Source organism: Ptychodera flava, chromosome 12 (assembly GCF_041260155.1).
Source record: "Ptychodera flava strain L36383 chromosome 12, AS_Pfla_20210202, whole genome shotgun sequence".
Classification (NCBI taxonomy): domain Eukaryota; kingdom Metazoa; phylum Hemichordata; class Enteropneusta; family Ptychoderidae; genus Ptychodera; species Ptychodera flava.
This window is the reverse complement of record NC_091939.1, coordinates 25,090,061-25,107,823: the sequence shown is the minus strand read 5'-3', so window position 1 is coordinate 25,107,823 and position 17,763 is coordinate 25,090,061. Positions and strand designations below refer to the sequence as shown.

Here is a 17,763-nt window from a genome sequence, read left to right as displayed (position 1 = left end):
CAAGCCAGTCTATCTCACATACATGTAGAGAATCTGTGAGCTGCTCCACTGCACACAACACCAATACAGAACGCAAACAGCCTTGCTGCTTGCTATTCTGTTAACAGATTGCAAACGAACGCGCTCCAACGTTGGCTGTCGTCAATAACAACCCCTGTGCTAATGACTCCAAGTGAAATTCAATTGTCGACTTCACCTGGAATTTGCTCCATGCTAATTGGTTGATTGCTTTTGACTTGCGGGGTTCATACTACCCAATTGGTTAATTCTCACCACTTTACCACCTGTGTAATTGTTTCAACACTTATCTAAAACCTGATAAATGAAGCCTGGCAGGCAGACAGAATTTGCACAAGAGCGTTTTTTAACTTTCTTTCCTCCTCTTTTTTTTTAAATCAAATCTTGATTTTCTAAATTTTATGGTAAGAATGTACCTTTCCATAACAGTGCACACAAATTTTACAAATGGCTACACAGCTCCACGGATAAATATCAATTCTAATGGTTGTGCAATATTAGAAAGATGCTTCAATTCACGCAAAAAATCTCCTATCCACGGCAGAAGCAGCAACATTACAAAATGGACATCCCGGTATGCTGTTTTTTGCAGACGCCTAGTCTTTCCTGGTTTAATTTTTTTTCCAAATTGATAGCAATTATTTTAACCTCTTGAGTGCTTTACTATTTCCCACCAAAATATTCGTACAACATTTAACCAGTTTTTTAAATTTTTCTGTAATTTTTTTGATAATTTTGGACCAAATGGACATCAGGTTTCATTGACTACAGGTTTTTATCAAAATTTTGGCAAAAACTTACTGGGGTATACTTTATTAAGGTGACAAAAAATTGACTTTGGTGCTCAAAGGGTTAACCGCTAAAAGTAGATAGTACATGTATATGCTTGTGGTTTTGAGGCTTCCACAGGGCAAAACACACAGAGTAACTGAACCATGAGCCCTCTGGATGGGGGATAGCAGTTGTTTTTGAAGACTGAAACCACAGGAATTTCATTGATAATAGTCTGGTTAAAGTGCACAATGGTTTTACAGCTCTGTAAGTCAACCCTGGCAGGACACGACCACAGAATAATCACAGCTCTAAAGTGTAAGGCACTTCATTCCCTTGGGATTTTTTGTCAGCGGTAAAGTTAAAAGCTTCCCATACTATGGGTTGAGACTCGTTCAAGTAGTGGGCTATCCATTTTCAAAACTGTCATTGAAGCTCTGATAAAAGAAAATCTGTATTGCAAAGCATAGAATATAACACACACAACATAAACGATGACACAGGCTTGCCCTTTGCTGCCGATTGATTGGTCAAAAATCCTGGTGACTTTCCCACCAGGCACATTTGTTCAACATCTGCTGGAGTTCAATTGAATCATTGTGAAAAATCTGTAGTAAATGGGAAAGTTAATTCTTCACCGGATTCACCTCTGCCATGACCTTAACCTCTGTTATGACCTTTTCTTGATTCTGTTTTAAACCATTCCACTCTAACCATGTGTGGGCGGTTGTTTTTGTCACAGAAGCACACACACATACACACACACTCCAAATTGAATACTAGCTAACTACTATAAAATTATACATGTATTTCATAGTTCCCACGTCAAAAACTGAGATACAAGGGACAAAGAATTTATGAGATTCCATTTCCTTTGGCCAAACCTTCGACCTAAAGCGTAGGAGCCAACTGCACGTAGCTACATGTACTTTTAGACATGCCACACTTTACCAGCAAGGTGCAACAGTCCAGCCCTTTTACATGATTTTGAATTTTTTTTGAAAAATATTTAGGGAAAACTGAGTAGTTCAGAATCTGAGGAGTTTGCAAACAGTATAACTCACTTTTTATGAGAAAAAAATCCAGTAAAGATAAGAGAATACGTGTAGATGGCAGGGCTCTCCACAAGGGACTTTACGGATGGGCTACCCCTCCGTTTTTGGAACAATTTTTTGATATGTAAACAACTGTATAAAAGAATATGTTTTTTTTTACAACCAAGAAATATGCAAATTATGCTTTGTTATGTAAATTGCTGCCCCTTTGTTTTTTCCAAGCTGCAGAGAACACTGATGGTTAAACTGTCTGATATTGTACTAAAAATGAACATGCTGCCATCACCATCAAATTTTGGCATAATCCTGATTTTGTCTTATGCTGTAGGCATAAACAGACATCGGTATCATGGAAAGTGAGATGTGCACAGTACTTTTGGAAATGATGGAAATTCTTTAGAAACTTGTGTTGCCGATGAAGAAATGGATGAAATGATGCAGTGCACTCATTTTTTTTTTTTTTGCAACAGACTTTCAAATCTGAACAGCAATCATGTAATTCAATCATTACGGTTGCACACTGTAATGCGAAGGAGACAGTGTACAGACAAAGGTACAGCTGTATCTTGACTGTGTGGAGATTAATCTTACAGAAGAGTAATTTTTTCAAAAGAAGAATGACAATGAAGACACAATCAAATAAATTTCTCCTGGTCCTTCTGGTAATGGATTAAAAAAAGTCAGTGATTTATTAACTGACATGAAGAATGTCCTGCTGAACAACAATCTTCTCCCTCTCCTGGTGGATTTGAAAAAAAAATGAATGACAAGTGACCGACTTTCAACTGAAAAAAATTTCGGTTTAACAACATAATATTGAAAGAATAATGCAGCCTTGGAGAAGTTGGAACGCAGCCAGCATTTTAAGAGATGATACACTGGCTTTAAGTGGAGCACTTCCCATGCTAATGCTGTACTAAAATGGGGTCTTCAAACCTGGGATTTTGTGACATACAGAGCAGGGACTAGATAAAGTTGCATGTATTTGTCATAAAATTGAGTCCATTTTCTGATTGTGGTTTAGGTTTTAAGTCTGCATCTGATGCAATCAGTATTTGGATGATAGCAGATTTTGGAAATGTGAGATACGTAAACTTGTGGGGAGGGGGAGGGGGTGTCTCAATATCGTAACATTTTCAGTATATGGTGCACTTTTTCTTTCTCAGTCTCACTCACGAAGAGCTGAAATACGATATATATTTAACGCCGAGTGACAGGTGTGCATTGTTTCTGGGAAATCTTCTATCTACAGTAGACCTGATGGGATGAACGTCCAGCTTTACAGCCAATCAAAGCTGATCTTCGGGTACTCGCTATCCATAAAATGATCTCTGACCAGGCTGGTCTGCGGAAGAGGCATAGAGACATTAAATGCATAGGGCTGATCGCAAACTTATTGCTTTCTCTGTAATGCCCAACAGATTTACTGTACGTCAACAAGTTAGGCTGGTTGCAAAATCTCTAAAGGGGCCGGGGCTTGTGAGATAATGGGGGAACCCATCGTTCAGGGGTGAAAACATGATTGTGCAACTGCTGGCTGTTTATCTGGCTGCATAAAGAGCATGCAGTTCAAGGCAGAAAGGGCATCGGTCTATCACCCCTAAGCAATCATGTAAAATGGTTGAATCCTCCAATCCAGAGTGATGAACTTCCCGGCATTGCAAATGTCCTTCTGTACAGATGGAAGGTCATCACACCCTGTGTTCATCGCTTCCTGTTGAATTAGCGCTAATGTTTCAAAACATATGTTACTACTATTCTAAAAAGGCGGTCTCTCTTCCTGGAGAGCTCCCATGAACCGGCTGACTGGCCCATTCACAGAATTGACAACAATGGCGGCATTTCAACTGACTCACAAAAAAAAAGTTGGCCCATTATAAATCTGTGTATAAGAAACAAACAGTCATTGTATGGTGACAAAAAGCTACATGAGCCATCTCTTGGTGTTTATTTGGTTTTTTCTGTTCCATAATGACAGACTGATTCATGTATTCCGCCGCCCACAGACAAGACACATGCTCAATCATAAGCCAAGAGAATCAAGCAGTTATGTGGCTGTAGAACTGATAATTACTGCGATGTTGTTGATGATGACTGACAAAGTCATTTTGAGCCAAAATTCCTGACAAAATAACATTTTATCCCTTGACTTTTTCAGAAGGGCTTTTTTTACGATACTATCACTGGTACTGTCTTTTATACCTGCTGAGACAATCAATATAAGGAGGGACTGTGTTTAAACACTCCAAAAAATGTCATGGACACTTCTAAAAGGAAACTTTCCAACTACTTTCTACACAATCATGGATAAAAGGTCTGGCTGCTTGGCAAACATTTGGAATAGCTGACCACATTAACTTCAAATTTACGGGAACATTTAAAATTATTGTACACATTCACACGTTCATAGTTGGAGATTGCAATTTAAACTGACAGTTTGTTCCCCTGAGAATGTGCGCCCCTTCTACTTTTAGAATTTCTGAAATCTTTGAGTCAATCTAGGTGTTTCTTGAAATTTCCTTGAGCCCACCCTATACAAATACACCTATTAAATAATTCAAATTGTCTTGAGTGCATCATATTACTATAGTGGACACATATGGGTCACAAGTATTCCATCTCTGTGATTGGCCATGCTCTGATATAACGCCCAATACATGTCTCCACCTTGTAGCTCATGGTTAGTCCAGTGGAAAACAATATTTATGAAGGACCCATGGCCTTTGCAGAAAGGTATGGTGATCTTATCAATAATGTTGCCTTGCGGTGAAAATTTACTGTGTACATTTCTAATCTTGATTCATTTCAAAAACAGAATGTTAAGCTTACAACAGAAACCACTGTTGCAGTAATTCCTAAGCTTTGTCACGGTCAATATCAAATCAACATTTTACTCCAAATCTTGTGAGAGTGAAATTGATTACGCAGTACTGCTGCCGTGCACACATGCAATTGATTATGCTGCATACGTATATATGCGATTGATTGCACAGCATACATGATAATGTACACATGCAGTACTTTATGGTTATCTGAAAATATCTAGGAAACTTGTTCCGACACGTACTGCTACTGCTGTATATTGCTCAAAAATAAAGTGAACCACATTTGTGCAGTCATGCAAAGTATTTATCTCAGTATGGATGTTACTCAAAAATATTGACTTTTTTACAATGAATTGGCATACATGTATCATTTACCATATGTTTCCTTTTGACTGTGAAATGTTAATAATGCATTATTCATTTTGAGAAAAGATTCATGATTTATTTTACTTGCTGTCAAAATTCATTCTTTTTTGGTATATTTTATTTCATCTTTTAATAATTTATTTCTTTAAAGTAAAGATGATGCTAAAAATATGTAGTCAGTCTCGTGACATTTTTCTCTTGTGGAAGTAACCGATCATTCTGAAATATGAAATTAATTAACATGTATTCAGTCTCGTGACGTTTTTGTCTTGTGGAAACAACCGATCATTCTGAAATCCCACTTGCAGTTACGCACAAGAATCTTTTCTGGTTCAGGAAAAATTTCATGTGCCCTCTAGGAAAACACACACATGAATAAAATTAAATTAACTGATGTCTGCTAGAGTGTTTCAGACAAATGTAAGAATCATCAAGCACTGCAATATTTGGTTTGAATTTTTTTTCTATTTTCTTCACGACCTATCAAACAATGGCTTCTATATCTCACTGACGATATTTTAACCCTGCAGAACTGCTGAACCTATACAGTGTATGTGATAATGTCACATCAAATGTACACCCTGGAGAATATGTGCAACCACTGTTGGGCTCTGACTCTGAATCTTAGCATTTGCTTGATAAGAAAGAGAAATCCCTCCAAAAATTCTGCATGCACAACGTGATGTTATACATGTAATGCCAAATAAACAATCTAAAAAGTTTGAACTGACAAAACCGTTTTTTTTTTTTGTTTTGTTTTTTTTTCAAATTATAAGAATGTGTACAGTGTGATGGAAAATTTTTTTACCAAAAGTGCATTTGGAAATGTCACAGCATCTGTCTTTCAAATTAAGAAATCTACTCTGCAGCATTTACACATAAATGATTTCTCTGTAAGGTTTCTGAGTTGAAATCTGTATTGTAAACCCTGACTGAAATACTTTTCTGAATATGAGTATGAGAATCCCATTTATGAAAGTACATGCCATATGTACAAGCATAAAACTGTCCTTCAAACGACCCAAAATCTACCTGTAGGCTCATATTACTGCTGAAAACTGTGGTCAGAATTGTTTGCCATATAATCTTTCCACCATGCTGAACAGCTGGTATGTTCTCTCACCCATTGAAAAGTGTACAGTATTGCCATGAGACACTGCATAACTGAATTACTTTACTTACACTGTGCAATCTTTCTCATTTTACATACTGTATAATGTACGAGTGAGAATTGAGAAATCAATTGATATTGTTCAAATTCTGTGAGGTGCTTTCTCAACTTTTTAAGTTATTCAATGGAATGTCAAACCCTATTGGGTTCAAATACTTATATTCTAGAATCAACAGACAGCAGTTAAAATCAGCTTCTGAAGTTGCTGAACGTTGTGTTTCACACTATAAATATCTGCAAAGATCTCTGTTATGAAATCCAAGATATCTATAAACACAGGAAGTGTAGGTTACTCTCCCAGTGTTGGTGACAACACAGAGAACAAGGTCAAGGGGGTCATAGGAAACAAGGTTAAGGGTCAAAGGGCGCAAGGCTGAGTATTTTTCAACGGCACTTCTGACCTGGTCTCACCCTGCACTTTGAGCAATGTGACAGAACAGGTCTGCCCAGCTCTGTAATTCTTTCAATATTGCAGGATTTTCAAACTATACATTTTCATATTCAGTACAGTAACAGAGAAAAGGATACCCCATAAAGCCTCCTTTGTTATGCTGCCACCAAGACCTTAAAATAGTTTGACAGCATATAATGGTACAGGGATAAGGTCTTATTTTTATGTAAACACAATTTACAGAGGTATATATTTATACAATGCATGAAATTCATGCTTTTGTGTATCCCAAAGCTTCACATTTTTTAGACTTCATATATTGTTATCAACTTCTCTTCATGAGGAATATAGTCTTTGGGTTTCTCTGTAACTCAAAAGATCTGCTTTCTCTGTATCCCATCAACACGGTGTAAAGTTCTACATAATTGTGTATGTTCCAAGTGAGATCAGGTACATGTAGAAGGCCAAGACAGACTGTTCAAATCAAAAGGCTTGCAAAGTGTAGGTTCCATGTGTTCTTACATACAGTAACACACATGAATGTAATAGTATTACATATCAAATACATGTACTGTGTACACCCCCTTCTAACCTTTCACCGCCTTGGTTTTTCTCAATCTTATTGTTTGCTGTGTTGAAGTTGCCCTTAACAACAGAGCAAAACGCGCATGAAAGGATTGAACTTTCTGTCGTCACTTTTTGTTGTGCAAGAAGAGGTTAACCATATATATACATCATACATGCACATATAACATATTTACATGTACATATTACATATACACATATATGTACATACCGGTATACATACACATATTACATGTACACATACGTAAATACATACAAACATGTAAGTATATACGTTCACACATGATAATACTGTTGGAATGTGGGTACAATCGCACATGGATTGACAACAGAGCAATATTTTAGGATAAAATTTATGAAACAATGATAATTATTAGGACTACAAATATGACATCATTATCACAATACCTTGGTTTTCTTTATTGGCATCGTCTTCATAATCATCGGTTGGCTGTGTAGGATCATAGCTGTCATTGTGACTTGATGAAGGTAGACTATCGTAGCTGAATCCTACCGCTGTGTAGCTGTCTTCCGATCCAGCAATAGCCTCGTTTAGTCTCTTCAATTCTTCCTCTGTCAAGCAGAAACAAACAATGACGGGAAATAAAATTATAACCACTGTCAATCAGTGTTCGGTTTGTCTTCGCAAACTTTATTCCATTTCAGTTGGGCTGTAATACTTTGGTTTACCTTTATTAGTGATACATACATATGTTGTACTCTAGCATTTTCCAAAGTTTTCGGGTTTTTTCAAATTTTGTAGACAAATTTTGTAGACATTGCATTTAAGGTTTTTTGTTTTGATCGTTTTCATTTTGGTGGGGGGGGGAGAGGGGGTTTCCCTCCTCTTTTGGAGGTTGTCTGTTTGATACCATCACAACCAAGCAAAAGAGTGGCTCATCGATGCATGGGACAATATGCAAATAATGCATTTGAATGCTAATTACATGCACCTACATGTACATTGCACCTCCCACGAATTTAACGTTAATTTGAATAACTATATCCATTACACACCTTGTACGCAATCATTCTTACTTATATTGACTCATATTTTCACGTCAAATGTGATAACAGCATTCACGCCGAAATGAAAACTATGAATGCCATACAATCCAGCGGTGTCATTGTGTGTTTTTTTCAAGGATGGATTATATTGTTTGCTGTGGACTAAATACAAATGAACGGAAATGTACGAGTGAAATGCTGAAAGCTCGTAACATTTCACTTAACCTCTGACCTTTCACTTAGTATTTCTTTAGTTACAGCCAGCAATGAAGTCAAAGAAATGTTCAATTTCCGTCATGTAACTGTTAAAGTTTTTGATGTTCCCAGCTTTTATATGAGTAGATGTCATTTGCAGATTAACCCTTTGAGTGCTGTAATTTTTCTGACCGAAATTTTAATAAATGCAACATTTTACCATTTTTTGTGAATCTTTCTGCAATATTTTTGATAATTTTGGACCAAATCGACATCACATTTCATTGACAGCAGTTTTTCATCAAAATTTTGGCAGAAATCTGAAAAACATTGACTGGGTTATATTTTATAAAAGTGATAAAAATTGACTTTGGCGTTCATAGGTTGAGAAATCCCGGAATACCGGTATAAGTAGACCATGGCCAAAGCATAGATGCACAGTAACTTGCTGTATGTTCAGGGCTATGAAAGTAAGCTATGCAATCTTCCAACTGTAAAATCAAATGGAATTTAACACCATGACGAATGTAAATAACACCATATCACTCTGACAAGTTGTTCACTTTAAGGGTTCATAAAATAGATCACTTTGGTGTCTAATAGACACAGAAATTGACTACTTCACGTTTTAAGTATGATGAGATCAGTTAAAAATTTACCCTTCCATCTAACTGGCTGCCCTGTTGTAATGCTAATCAATTTGGTATGTACAGTACTGTACATTAAGGCTGTAAAAATTGTGGATACCAAAGTTATCCCATGGTTCAACAGTGTCCATCCACTACTTTGTCCACTCCAGACATTGAGAAGTAACATCTACATAGGCGTTGTCCTCTTTGAATAGTTTGAAGTATTTTTTAATATGGTATGTGTAAATTTACATTTACGATTTTACAATTTTCAACACAAAAGGTATCACATGCAAAAACAAAGCAAAGATAGCGTTACAGTGAGTTTACAGCAGGAAATATGGTAATACGGGCAAGCGTTTGGTAAAAATTGCAGTCCGTGCGTTGAATTGATGCCCATCCTTAGTGAAATATGATGATGTGATCTTCAATGACAGAAGCTGATTCTAAAAGATTTACCCCATTTTCAGAAATCATAACGTAGTAAACAATTTCAATGCATGCCAAGCAAACTTTTAAATATCATTGTTTTTGTACAAAACAACTCAGGAAGCAGAGCACTATGACTGCCCAGTGTTCTCCCCAGGCCATTTTAGCGTAGCGGCCCCGCTACGCTTTCGCTTCTCCCCGCTATGCTTTGATTCTCCCCGCTACGCTTTAAAATATTCCCGCCATCCTTTAGTTCACACGCTCTGCGTAGCTACCAGCTGTTGCATGCATTGTCTACACATTAGCGCTCACTGCAACTTTCAGCCTGGTGAAAGAGTGGAAGGTGTGAAGTATGGTATGCGTCCGATAAGTTGTCCGGAAGTGTTGAGAGGAACGTTAAAACAATAGAAGAATCGGCTGGGTTGTTCACAAATTTTAATTCTACAACGACTATTACGAGTACGACCAAATAAGACCTTTAGTCAGTATGCATCGTGGACAAGTATTGACAGAGTTAGGCGGTGTAGCACTAGCAGGGCCTTTGATCACATTCCCATGCTTTGATCAACAAAATGGACCGCAAAAGAAACAAGAGAAGCAGTTGACTGGTGAGGTTGATTGTGATTTTACAACGATGATCTTTTTTTTTTGTCCGAGTACGATCACGATCGCGATCGAGTTCACATTGCATAAATTTCAATATGGCGGCGGCCATGTTGGCCGTCGTGTTTATCGTGTTGACATTGATCCTGGCGATGGCGTCGAGTGTGGTTCCACTCTGACACGTTCTCTGAGAGATTTTACACCTGATTTTCGAGTGATTCTAGTCGTACTTAGTTCATGTCTTGTGATTATCTTGGTGGTATTTTTAAATCAAGAATCGAACGACGATGTTCAGTGGCAGTGGTAGTTACGCGGGGGGGGGGGGGGGGGGGGGGGGGGGGGGTGAGGGTAAATGACCCCGTGATGAAAAATTATTCGCGGTGTTTGTCGTTCGAAAATGATATAAACTCAATTGCATTTGAATTGTGTAAAGCTTAAACTTGTAATTTTCCTCTTTGTTGGCAATTTTGACAATTTTATTTGCAATCTATGTATTAATGAAACTCCAATCAGATGAACCATTGCTTGCTTTCAATCTGAACTTGCTGTTACTGTTTGAATCTTCTGTTTTAATTGCAAAATACTGTGATGATTTATTTAAGTGTAATAAATAAAGAGTTTCAATGATGTTCAAACTGCATACTTGTGTGTTACCGTTGCATTTTGTAGTGAGTGTACATGAATGTGTGGGTGCATGTGCAAGCTTATATCCGTATGCAAATATAAATTAATGATGTGCAAATGATTATGCAAATTAGCCGCTATGCTTTGGCTGGATCCTGGGGAGAACACTGCTACCTATGACCTATGATAATGCTTTAATTAATGTGAGCATATCTTTATAGTTATTATGTTGACATTATGTCATAATCTATAGCATACACTTTATTATTAAATGTGCACTTGTCATCATACCCTGTGTATGTGTCATCAATAACTGTGTACACATGTCATAATCATCATCAAATGTACAAATGTTATGTAGGAATATTTTCTTTTCTGCTTGTTACATCTGAGTGACAACATCCTGCCAGCAGTTTCTTTAAGTGAACGTCACAGAACATAACAACCCATTGAAGACCGTGATGCATTTAATATCAAAACATATTCCTCATCAACCGACACAACAGAAGCCACACTTTGATCAGATATTCACAGTGTTCGAAATAACACCTGTCCGGCAGTCCGAGACTGGTTGTTTTTCTGCCGGACTGGTAAAATAAAAAAGTTACCAGTCCGGCGGACAGGTTGACTTTAGCGTGGGGAGTCTTCTTTAAAACTATGTCTGCTATTTTTTCTCCGGGCTCCCATACAAATTTTATGGCAAGACAGTTTTCTTTCCCGTAAATTCATCCTACTCAACAGCGCATAACAAAAATACTTAGGCACATAAAATTAATCGCAGTATCAGGACTGGTGAGTTTTTGGCAGGACAGTCAACTTTTTGAAGTTACCAGCCGTGGTGACTGGTTGATATTTTCCACGAATTTCGAACACTGATATTCAATGCTTACATGGAAACATTCCATCTCATGCTTGACAGCGTCTAGGTCCTACTTCAAGGAAAGGAGAATTACACTCGTGCATGGCTTTCTATATGTTGACATGAGAAATAAATAATGCCTCTAAAGTAAATTTCACATGTTGGGGAGTGTCTTTGATGCCAGGTCAAAGACCAAGAAGAAAACTCAGCAGTCACAATGCAACTTTTTGTTACTAGAGAAATTTTTAATTGAAAGGAAAATTGCCCGCTATCCCTACATGTTTGTGAACTCTATCGGGAAAAATTTGCACAAACACAAGACATTCAAATCTCCATATCCTTCATAAGCTTCATAGCAAGTCCACATAAACTGAATACCACTGAAGTACTGTAAAAATTTGAGAGTCCAAATATTTGTCCCTGGTGTGGATTTATTACATCATTTGGTACCCATCTACACTGCCCATTACTGTGACTTTAATCACCAAAGGGGGACGGAAGAAGTCAATAAAATCATTTTTTAAGGTAGAGTGCAACTTGGGGACAGAGATTCACAATCTCAAACTTTCACAAGAGGTTTTGGGCCAACCACTTGTGGGGGCTCATTTTCCATCTCTCATTTTCACTGGCTTAATTTTGTGAAAATTGAAAATTTTCTTCTTCCCCATAGAGATAACACAGGGTTGGTGGCCATTTTATATTGCAAGTGTCCATAAATATTAGGTAATTTGCTTCTCTGGCACAAAAATTTGCACAGTGACCCCCGATCGTTATTTTTTATCTTGAAAGGGAATGGTTTAAGTTTGCTTAAGTTTGATGAAAAGTTTAAGTCTTTAAATTTCAAGTGATACATGTATACTACCTTACACCATTGTCCTTCCTGATTTACATCTGTCAACGGAACACTATGACTCAAATATTGATTTATGCATGAATTTCTGAAAACCATCATTGAAAGTCAAACAAGTGCAGTGGGAAGGATTTCAATAATATTGACACACTATAACTTGTAGCCTTTCTGATAAGATTTTTAGGATAAGAAAAATTTGACCAAAATATTGATACAGTAAAGATAATATGTACCGATGACAACCTTGTAAACCCATATCTGACTGGCCATTAAACATCCCCTTCCTATAATGATGGATATTTAGCACACCTGGTAACAGGTGCACATATGGTCACAACACTGTTCAATGTGACATTCACGCCCCATGAAATCACCAAACCATATCCTGATAATACTGGGGTGGTTCCGACAAAGTAAGAAACGGAAGCTGAGAATTAAGAACGGCAAATCTCATTTCAGCGATGTTATTATGAATACTCTACAGCTATACAAACATGAATTAATACTCTACCTCTAGGGGTGACCTTTCCCATTTCTCACATATAGAGCAATACTTGATGCCATTATTTCTTTTGACGTTAACAGTGTGACAAATTTTGTTGCACATTATTAATTTTTTAATTTTTGTCCTGTGAGGCAGGGGTTGATGAAATAAGAAATGTATGCAATGTTATGCAATGTAATTAAACCAGCTTTATAAAGTACACATCTATAACCTTGCTGGGCCCTGAATGTGTTGAGCCAGAAGGATATATTTATAAGTGAGTAAAATGACTGCTACCTCTGTGTTAACTCACTGGGGAAAAACTAAATTTACGATTTCCCCAAAACTAAGATGACGATAAGGTTACTTACTCAAAGAGCTTCAAAATGAGCCCCCACAAGTGGTAAATCAGAAAAGAATTGTCCAAATTTGAGAGTCTGAATATCTGTCCCCGAGGCGCATTCTACCTTGAGACATAGACGAAAAGAGCAGAAACCCTAGTGCATAAGTAGTATTCTTGAAGTAAACTATGGAGGCAACAGAAGGGATTTAAAGCCATATTGGTACATCAACAAGTTTCACATTATAGAAACAGGTGATACAATGCATATGCCATCAAAAGGATTGACATGTGGCATACATGTATAATGTAAAACACATGCCGTAAACATCAAGCAGTGTAAAATAACCATGAGGGCTTGGGTCAATGTTGTAGCAGTTGGCTCTAATGCCTGTTCATGTTTTGTTTACATAATCAATTCACTTATCACTGAATCAGAGATATGGAATATTTCAGAGTGCGCTGACCCCAAAAATTTTGCTTTTTTCAAGGAATGTTTTTCTTCCAAAATTATTGGCCTGACAGATGCAACAAAGTGTAGAGTGAAATAGACAAAATACAATAGCTGCACAACTGCATCTCTGGACTAGCACCTGATCCTTGGGGTCATGAGTTGCAGGGTTCTCAAAAATTTTGAAGTAGGCGGAAAATTCAGAAAAGTAGGCGGTTAGCTTCTGTGCAACCAGAATCCCTGGGCGGGTGGGGGGAGACAGTTTCTGAGCAATTTTCATGCATTCTTATACAGTGTATAAAAGGCTATTTCCAACATACACACAGGAGGAGGGTTTCCTGTGTGCAAGAAATTTTTAAAATTTGAAGGCATTTTGGAGTAATTTCATGCATTATTGTACTGTACTGAAAGACCATTTCAGCATGAGAGTGTTAAGGATTATTTTTAAATTTGAAGACATTTCTGAGCAATTTCATGCATTCTTATACAAGTGTATAAAAGGCTATTTCAACATACACAAAGGGGGAGAGGGTTTCAGGGACGGGGTCCCCGTCCCTGTGTGTGGGCAAGAAATTTTTAAATTTTGAAGACATTTTGGAGTAATTTTTGCATTCTTGTACAGTATATTATATTAAAGCGCAGTGGTCGTCGCGCTGCGCATCCTCCTGAGGGGGTCCCCCTCTGTTGTAAACAAATCCAAGAACGCCGCACATGTTACGGATTGATTGTAATGTTTGCGATATTGCGGCCGTTTGTTAAAATGGCGGCTGATCTGTCACAAGCATATACCAACTATCCAAATGTAACACGCAATAAAAGGTCAATTAATCTAAGTTAAATATCTGCTGAATATTGAACAATGATTGCACGCTGGATTGAGATCACATTTGCTCATGATTTTCTTGAATCAGTTGAATGGGGCTCGACTACTGTTATCGCTCGAGCCATTGAGCTAGACGTACGCATGTATACGCCAACAGACTATCAACGACCGGGCTCTAGTTTTCGACATCGCTAGCAAGGACGAGAGCTTTCATTTCAAGAGGCCCGACAGGAGTACAAAGACAACAACCCAAACTACAGAAATCTACAACTCGCAGAGCAATGCCCGCTGCAGCAAGAAGCATCTCTGCATCTGTTCCGTTCCGTGGTCTGTATGAACGTCCGTGTCAAACCGGGTATATGACGCGCTACACTCGGCTGGGGAGAATCCAACACAACTACAACAAAGTTTACCCCGTTTTGGGGTGCAAACGAGAATTCTGAGTACAGGTATCAAGTCAAGCGAAGGACCTTTCATAGGTCTTCTTGTTATGTGGGGGTTATCTCACTTGAAAGAGGATTCAGACCTACCCGGCAATCAGGAGGTACAACAACAAAGTTTGCCCAGCACCGGTAGGTCTACACCAGCTAGCGGTTGGATCACTGCCATGACCGTGCACAGGACCGGGGCACAGGATCTCTCGATATGTCTATGCACGGTGTAGCCGTGCAATTTCCCTGCCAAATGCCGCGAAAACCCGCTCGTTTTGTTTATTGTTTCCTGTCATTTTACTATTTCTTACCACGTAATACTAGGAGAAGTAAGACATGGTGATCAACAGTTGGTTGTGGGCCAAGTCGTAGCGGGCCGGTACGTTGTGGGACCGGATTCTCTATATCCGTGTACGTAAACGCGGTGACCGTCTCCCAACAACATCTCACGTGTCCTGCTCTGGCTTGCCGATCATGGTCTGAGTGTAATTTTTGTGTTAGGCATTGTGCTTGTTGCTGGTCTACATATATGGGCAATGTTGATCATTTTAGTTATGTATTTTTACTGTACTGTACATAGCATTGTGTACAACAAGCGTGACCGCGCGCGATCAAACCCATTTGTTCACTGTCTGCGTGCTGTAAACTCAGCGACATAATGTGCTGAGTGTAGTGTCCCAATGTTCGTAGCTCAACACCAGTTTATAGATAGAAATACACCACTGAAGTTCGTTTCCGATCTTAATATTTTACTATTGCATGATGTTGAGTCTTACAAAGGCCTTAACAAAGTGGGGGACTGCTCCAATCTCACTCCTATTGAAGTTGAGAAGACTTATGTTTACAAACATTTATGTTTATCAACAAAAAAATCACGCAAGCGCAGCGCGACGACCACTGCGCTTTAAGACCATTTCAGCATACAGAATAATCATTATCATTGCCAATTACAACATGTTTTCAAGGGATAAAGTTTAAAAAAGTTAGAAAAATTAAGTTGATATCACTCGGGCCTGTCAACTGCATTCAGTTGACATGGATAATAGCAAAATTTCACCAGACTGTTGTGTAGAATTATGTTTAGCTCATGACTTGAACAAACATTTTGAAATACATCATAGAATAGGGGTTTTCACAACCCAGAAAACGATCCGCTAGAATCCTGACCAGCCTGGCTGCACAAAGTGTTTTACTGATTTAAATAAACTTGATTGAAGACACAGTAAAATCAAAGAGTTTATTCAATTCAATGAATTATAGGAACACAATTTTCAGTGATTTTAATTCACTGTACTAATTTCACAATAAAACGAATCCGTGAGCTGATTATTGATTTTTTGCTGATGTTGAATATAATTGAAAATGAGAGCTAAATTCCAGTGTTCATGTTTGATAAAACCTCAAACTAACGACACTGAACGCCAGCCTGTACTACACCGTGTGTGTACAAAGCACCGGCAGTCAATTGTAACACAGTACACACAAAGCGATATCGGTCGACCTGAAATTTGACACTGTGATCGACGTAGCTTTTCAAAAGTACGAAAAGTGGACCAAGTAATTTTTTGTTTATTTAGATTTGATCTAAACCTCCCAAAACCAACAGACAAAGTCAGAAAATCAAAGATTTCGAGCGTCGACTTTCTCTTCCGCGATGCACACAACCACGGCCCCCACAAAACGCGATGTCGATCGACTTGAGTTGACAACGTGATCGACCATGGATAGATTGACGTGACGTTTCGAAAGTATGAAAAATGAGACTCAGTAACTTGTGGTCGCTTTAGATTTGATCAAAAACCTACCAAACACCCATCAGACTAGGCCCTACTCTTACGCAGAAAACCAAAGCTCTCAGAGCGTCGACTTTCTCTTCCGCGTTTGAGCGGAACAAAAGTCGGCTTTCATTCGGAAATGGTCGGCTATTCGCGGGCATAACGTAATTGTATGTTAGTCCAATTTTCGGCTATACCCGATGTGAACGTCGGAATAATTCGGGCTGTGATCGGGCGAGCGAGGTTGACCTCAAGAGCGATTCCCAGTCACGGTGTACAGTACAACACGTTCGCTCATTCAGGGCCTGAAAATTACGCTTGCCCGATGCCCGGGACAGACTGATTTCTAATACGGACTAGCGCAAAACTAGCCCTCACTTGCCCGCGGGCAGAAAGTTCAGAGTCAACTCAGTGTTTTGCCAAGAGTGCGTTCTTTCGTCTTTTGACGCAAATTAGAAACAATGTCCCCCAAAGTACCATGACATGGTCACTGGAACGCACTCAAATCGGGGCTTATTTGTTTCGTCTCAACCGAAAAACTAAAGAAAAATCAGTTACTCTGTTACAGTTTGCGATTTATGGTAAGCAAGTCGATGTGCGTCCACTAGTCACTGGACCCTTGGCAAATGCAGGGCCACGTACTTCTCCACTCATTTTACATGTAAAATGTAACGAGATAATAACCAGACAATGATGTTTGAAGCGGAAGCCTAGATCATTTTAAATAGAACAACTAACTTTTCACCAAACAATTTGGACAGTGAAACAGTGAAGCAAACTTTATTGACAACCACGGTTACTCTACCCAACTAACCTGCTAGCTATATTATTGTACGGTACACAGTGTGTACGGAGAATGAAATTTCTAGCCACACTGCATGCTGCACGGAACATCAAATGGCACTATGTGGTGTGATGGAAGCTCACAACTTTACCTAAAAATATCAGTAACTCCAAATTTTGATGAAGCACTATATCCCTGTCTTTCAAAGTAGTATTTTGCAGTCAGAAATTTCTCCAGAAGGAGTCTCATGCCACTCTTCGATCGTACGCAGCAAGCTTGTGTAGGTCACCATGCTG

The 17,763-nt window shown here is 38.5% G+C and overlaps 1 protein-coding gene across 2 annotated transcripts in view; it reads right to left on the bottom strand.

Moving 5' to 3' along the window:
• The window catches only part of LOC139145490 (splicing factor, suppressor of white-apricot homolog), a 77,486-nt gene that overhangs the window by 50,159 nt on the left and 9,564 nt on the right, over positions 1 to 17,763 (bottom strand). For both annotated transcript variants that reach the window (XM_070716698.1, XM_070716699.1), the window contains exon 3: positions 7,591 to 7,755. In XM_070716698.1, the coding sequence (XP_070572799.1) occupies positions 7,591 to 7,755 (165 nt within the window). The remainder of the gene's footprint in view (positions 1 to 7,590; positions 7,756 to 17,763) is intronic.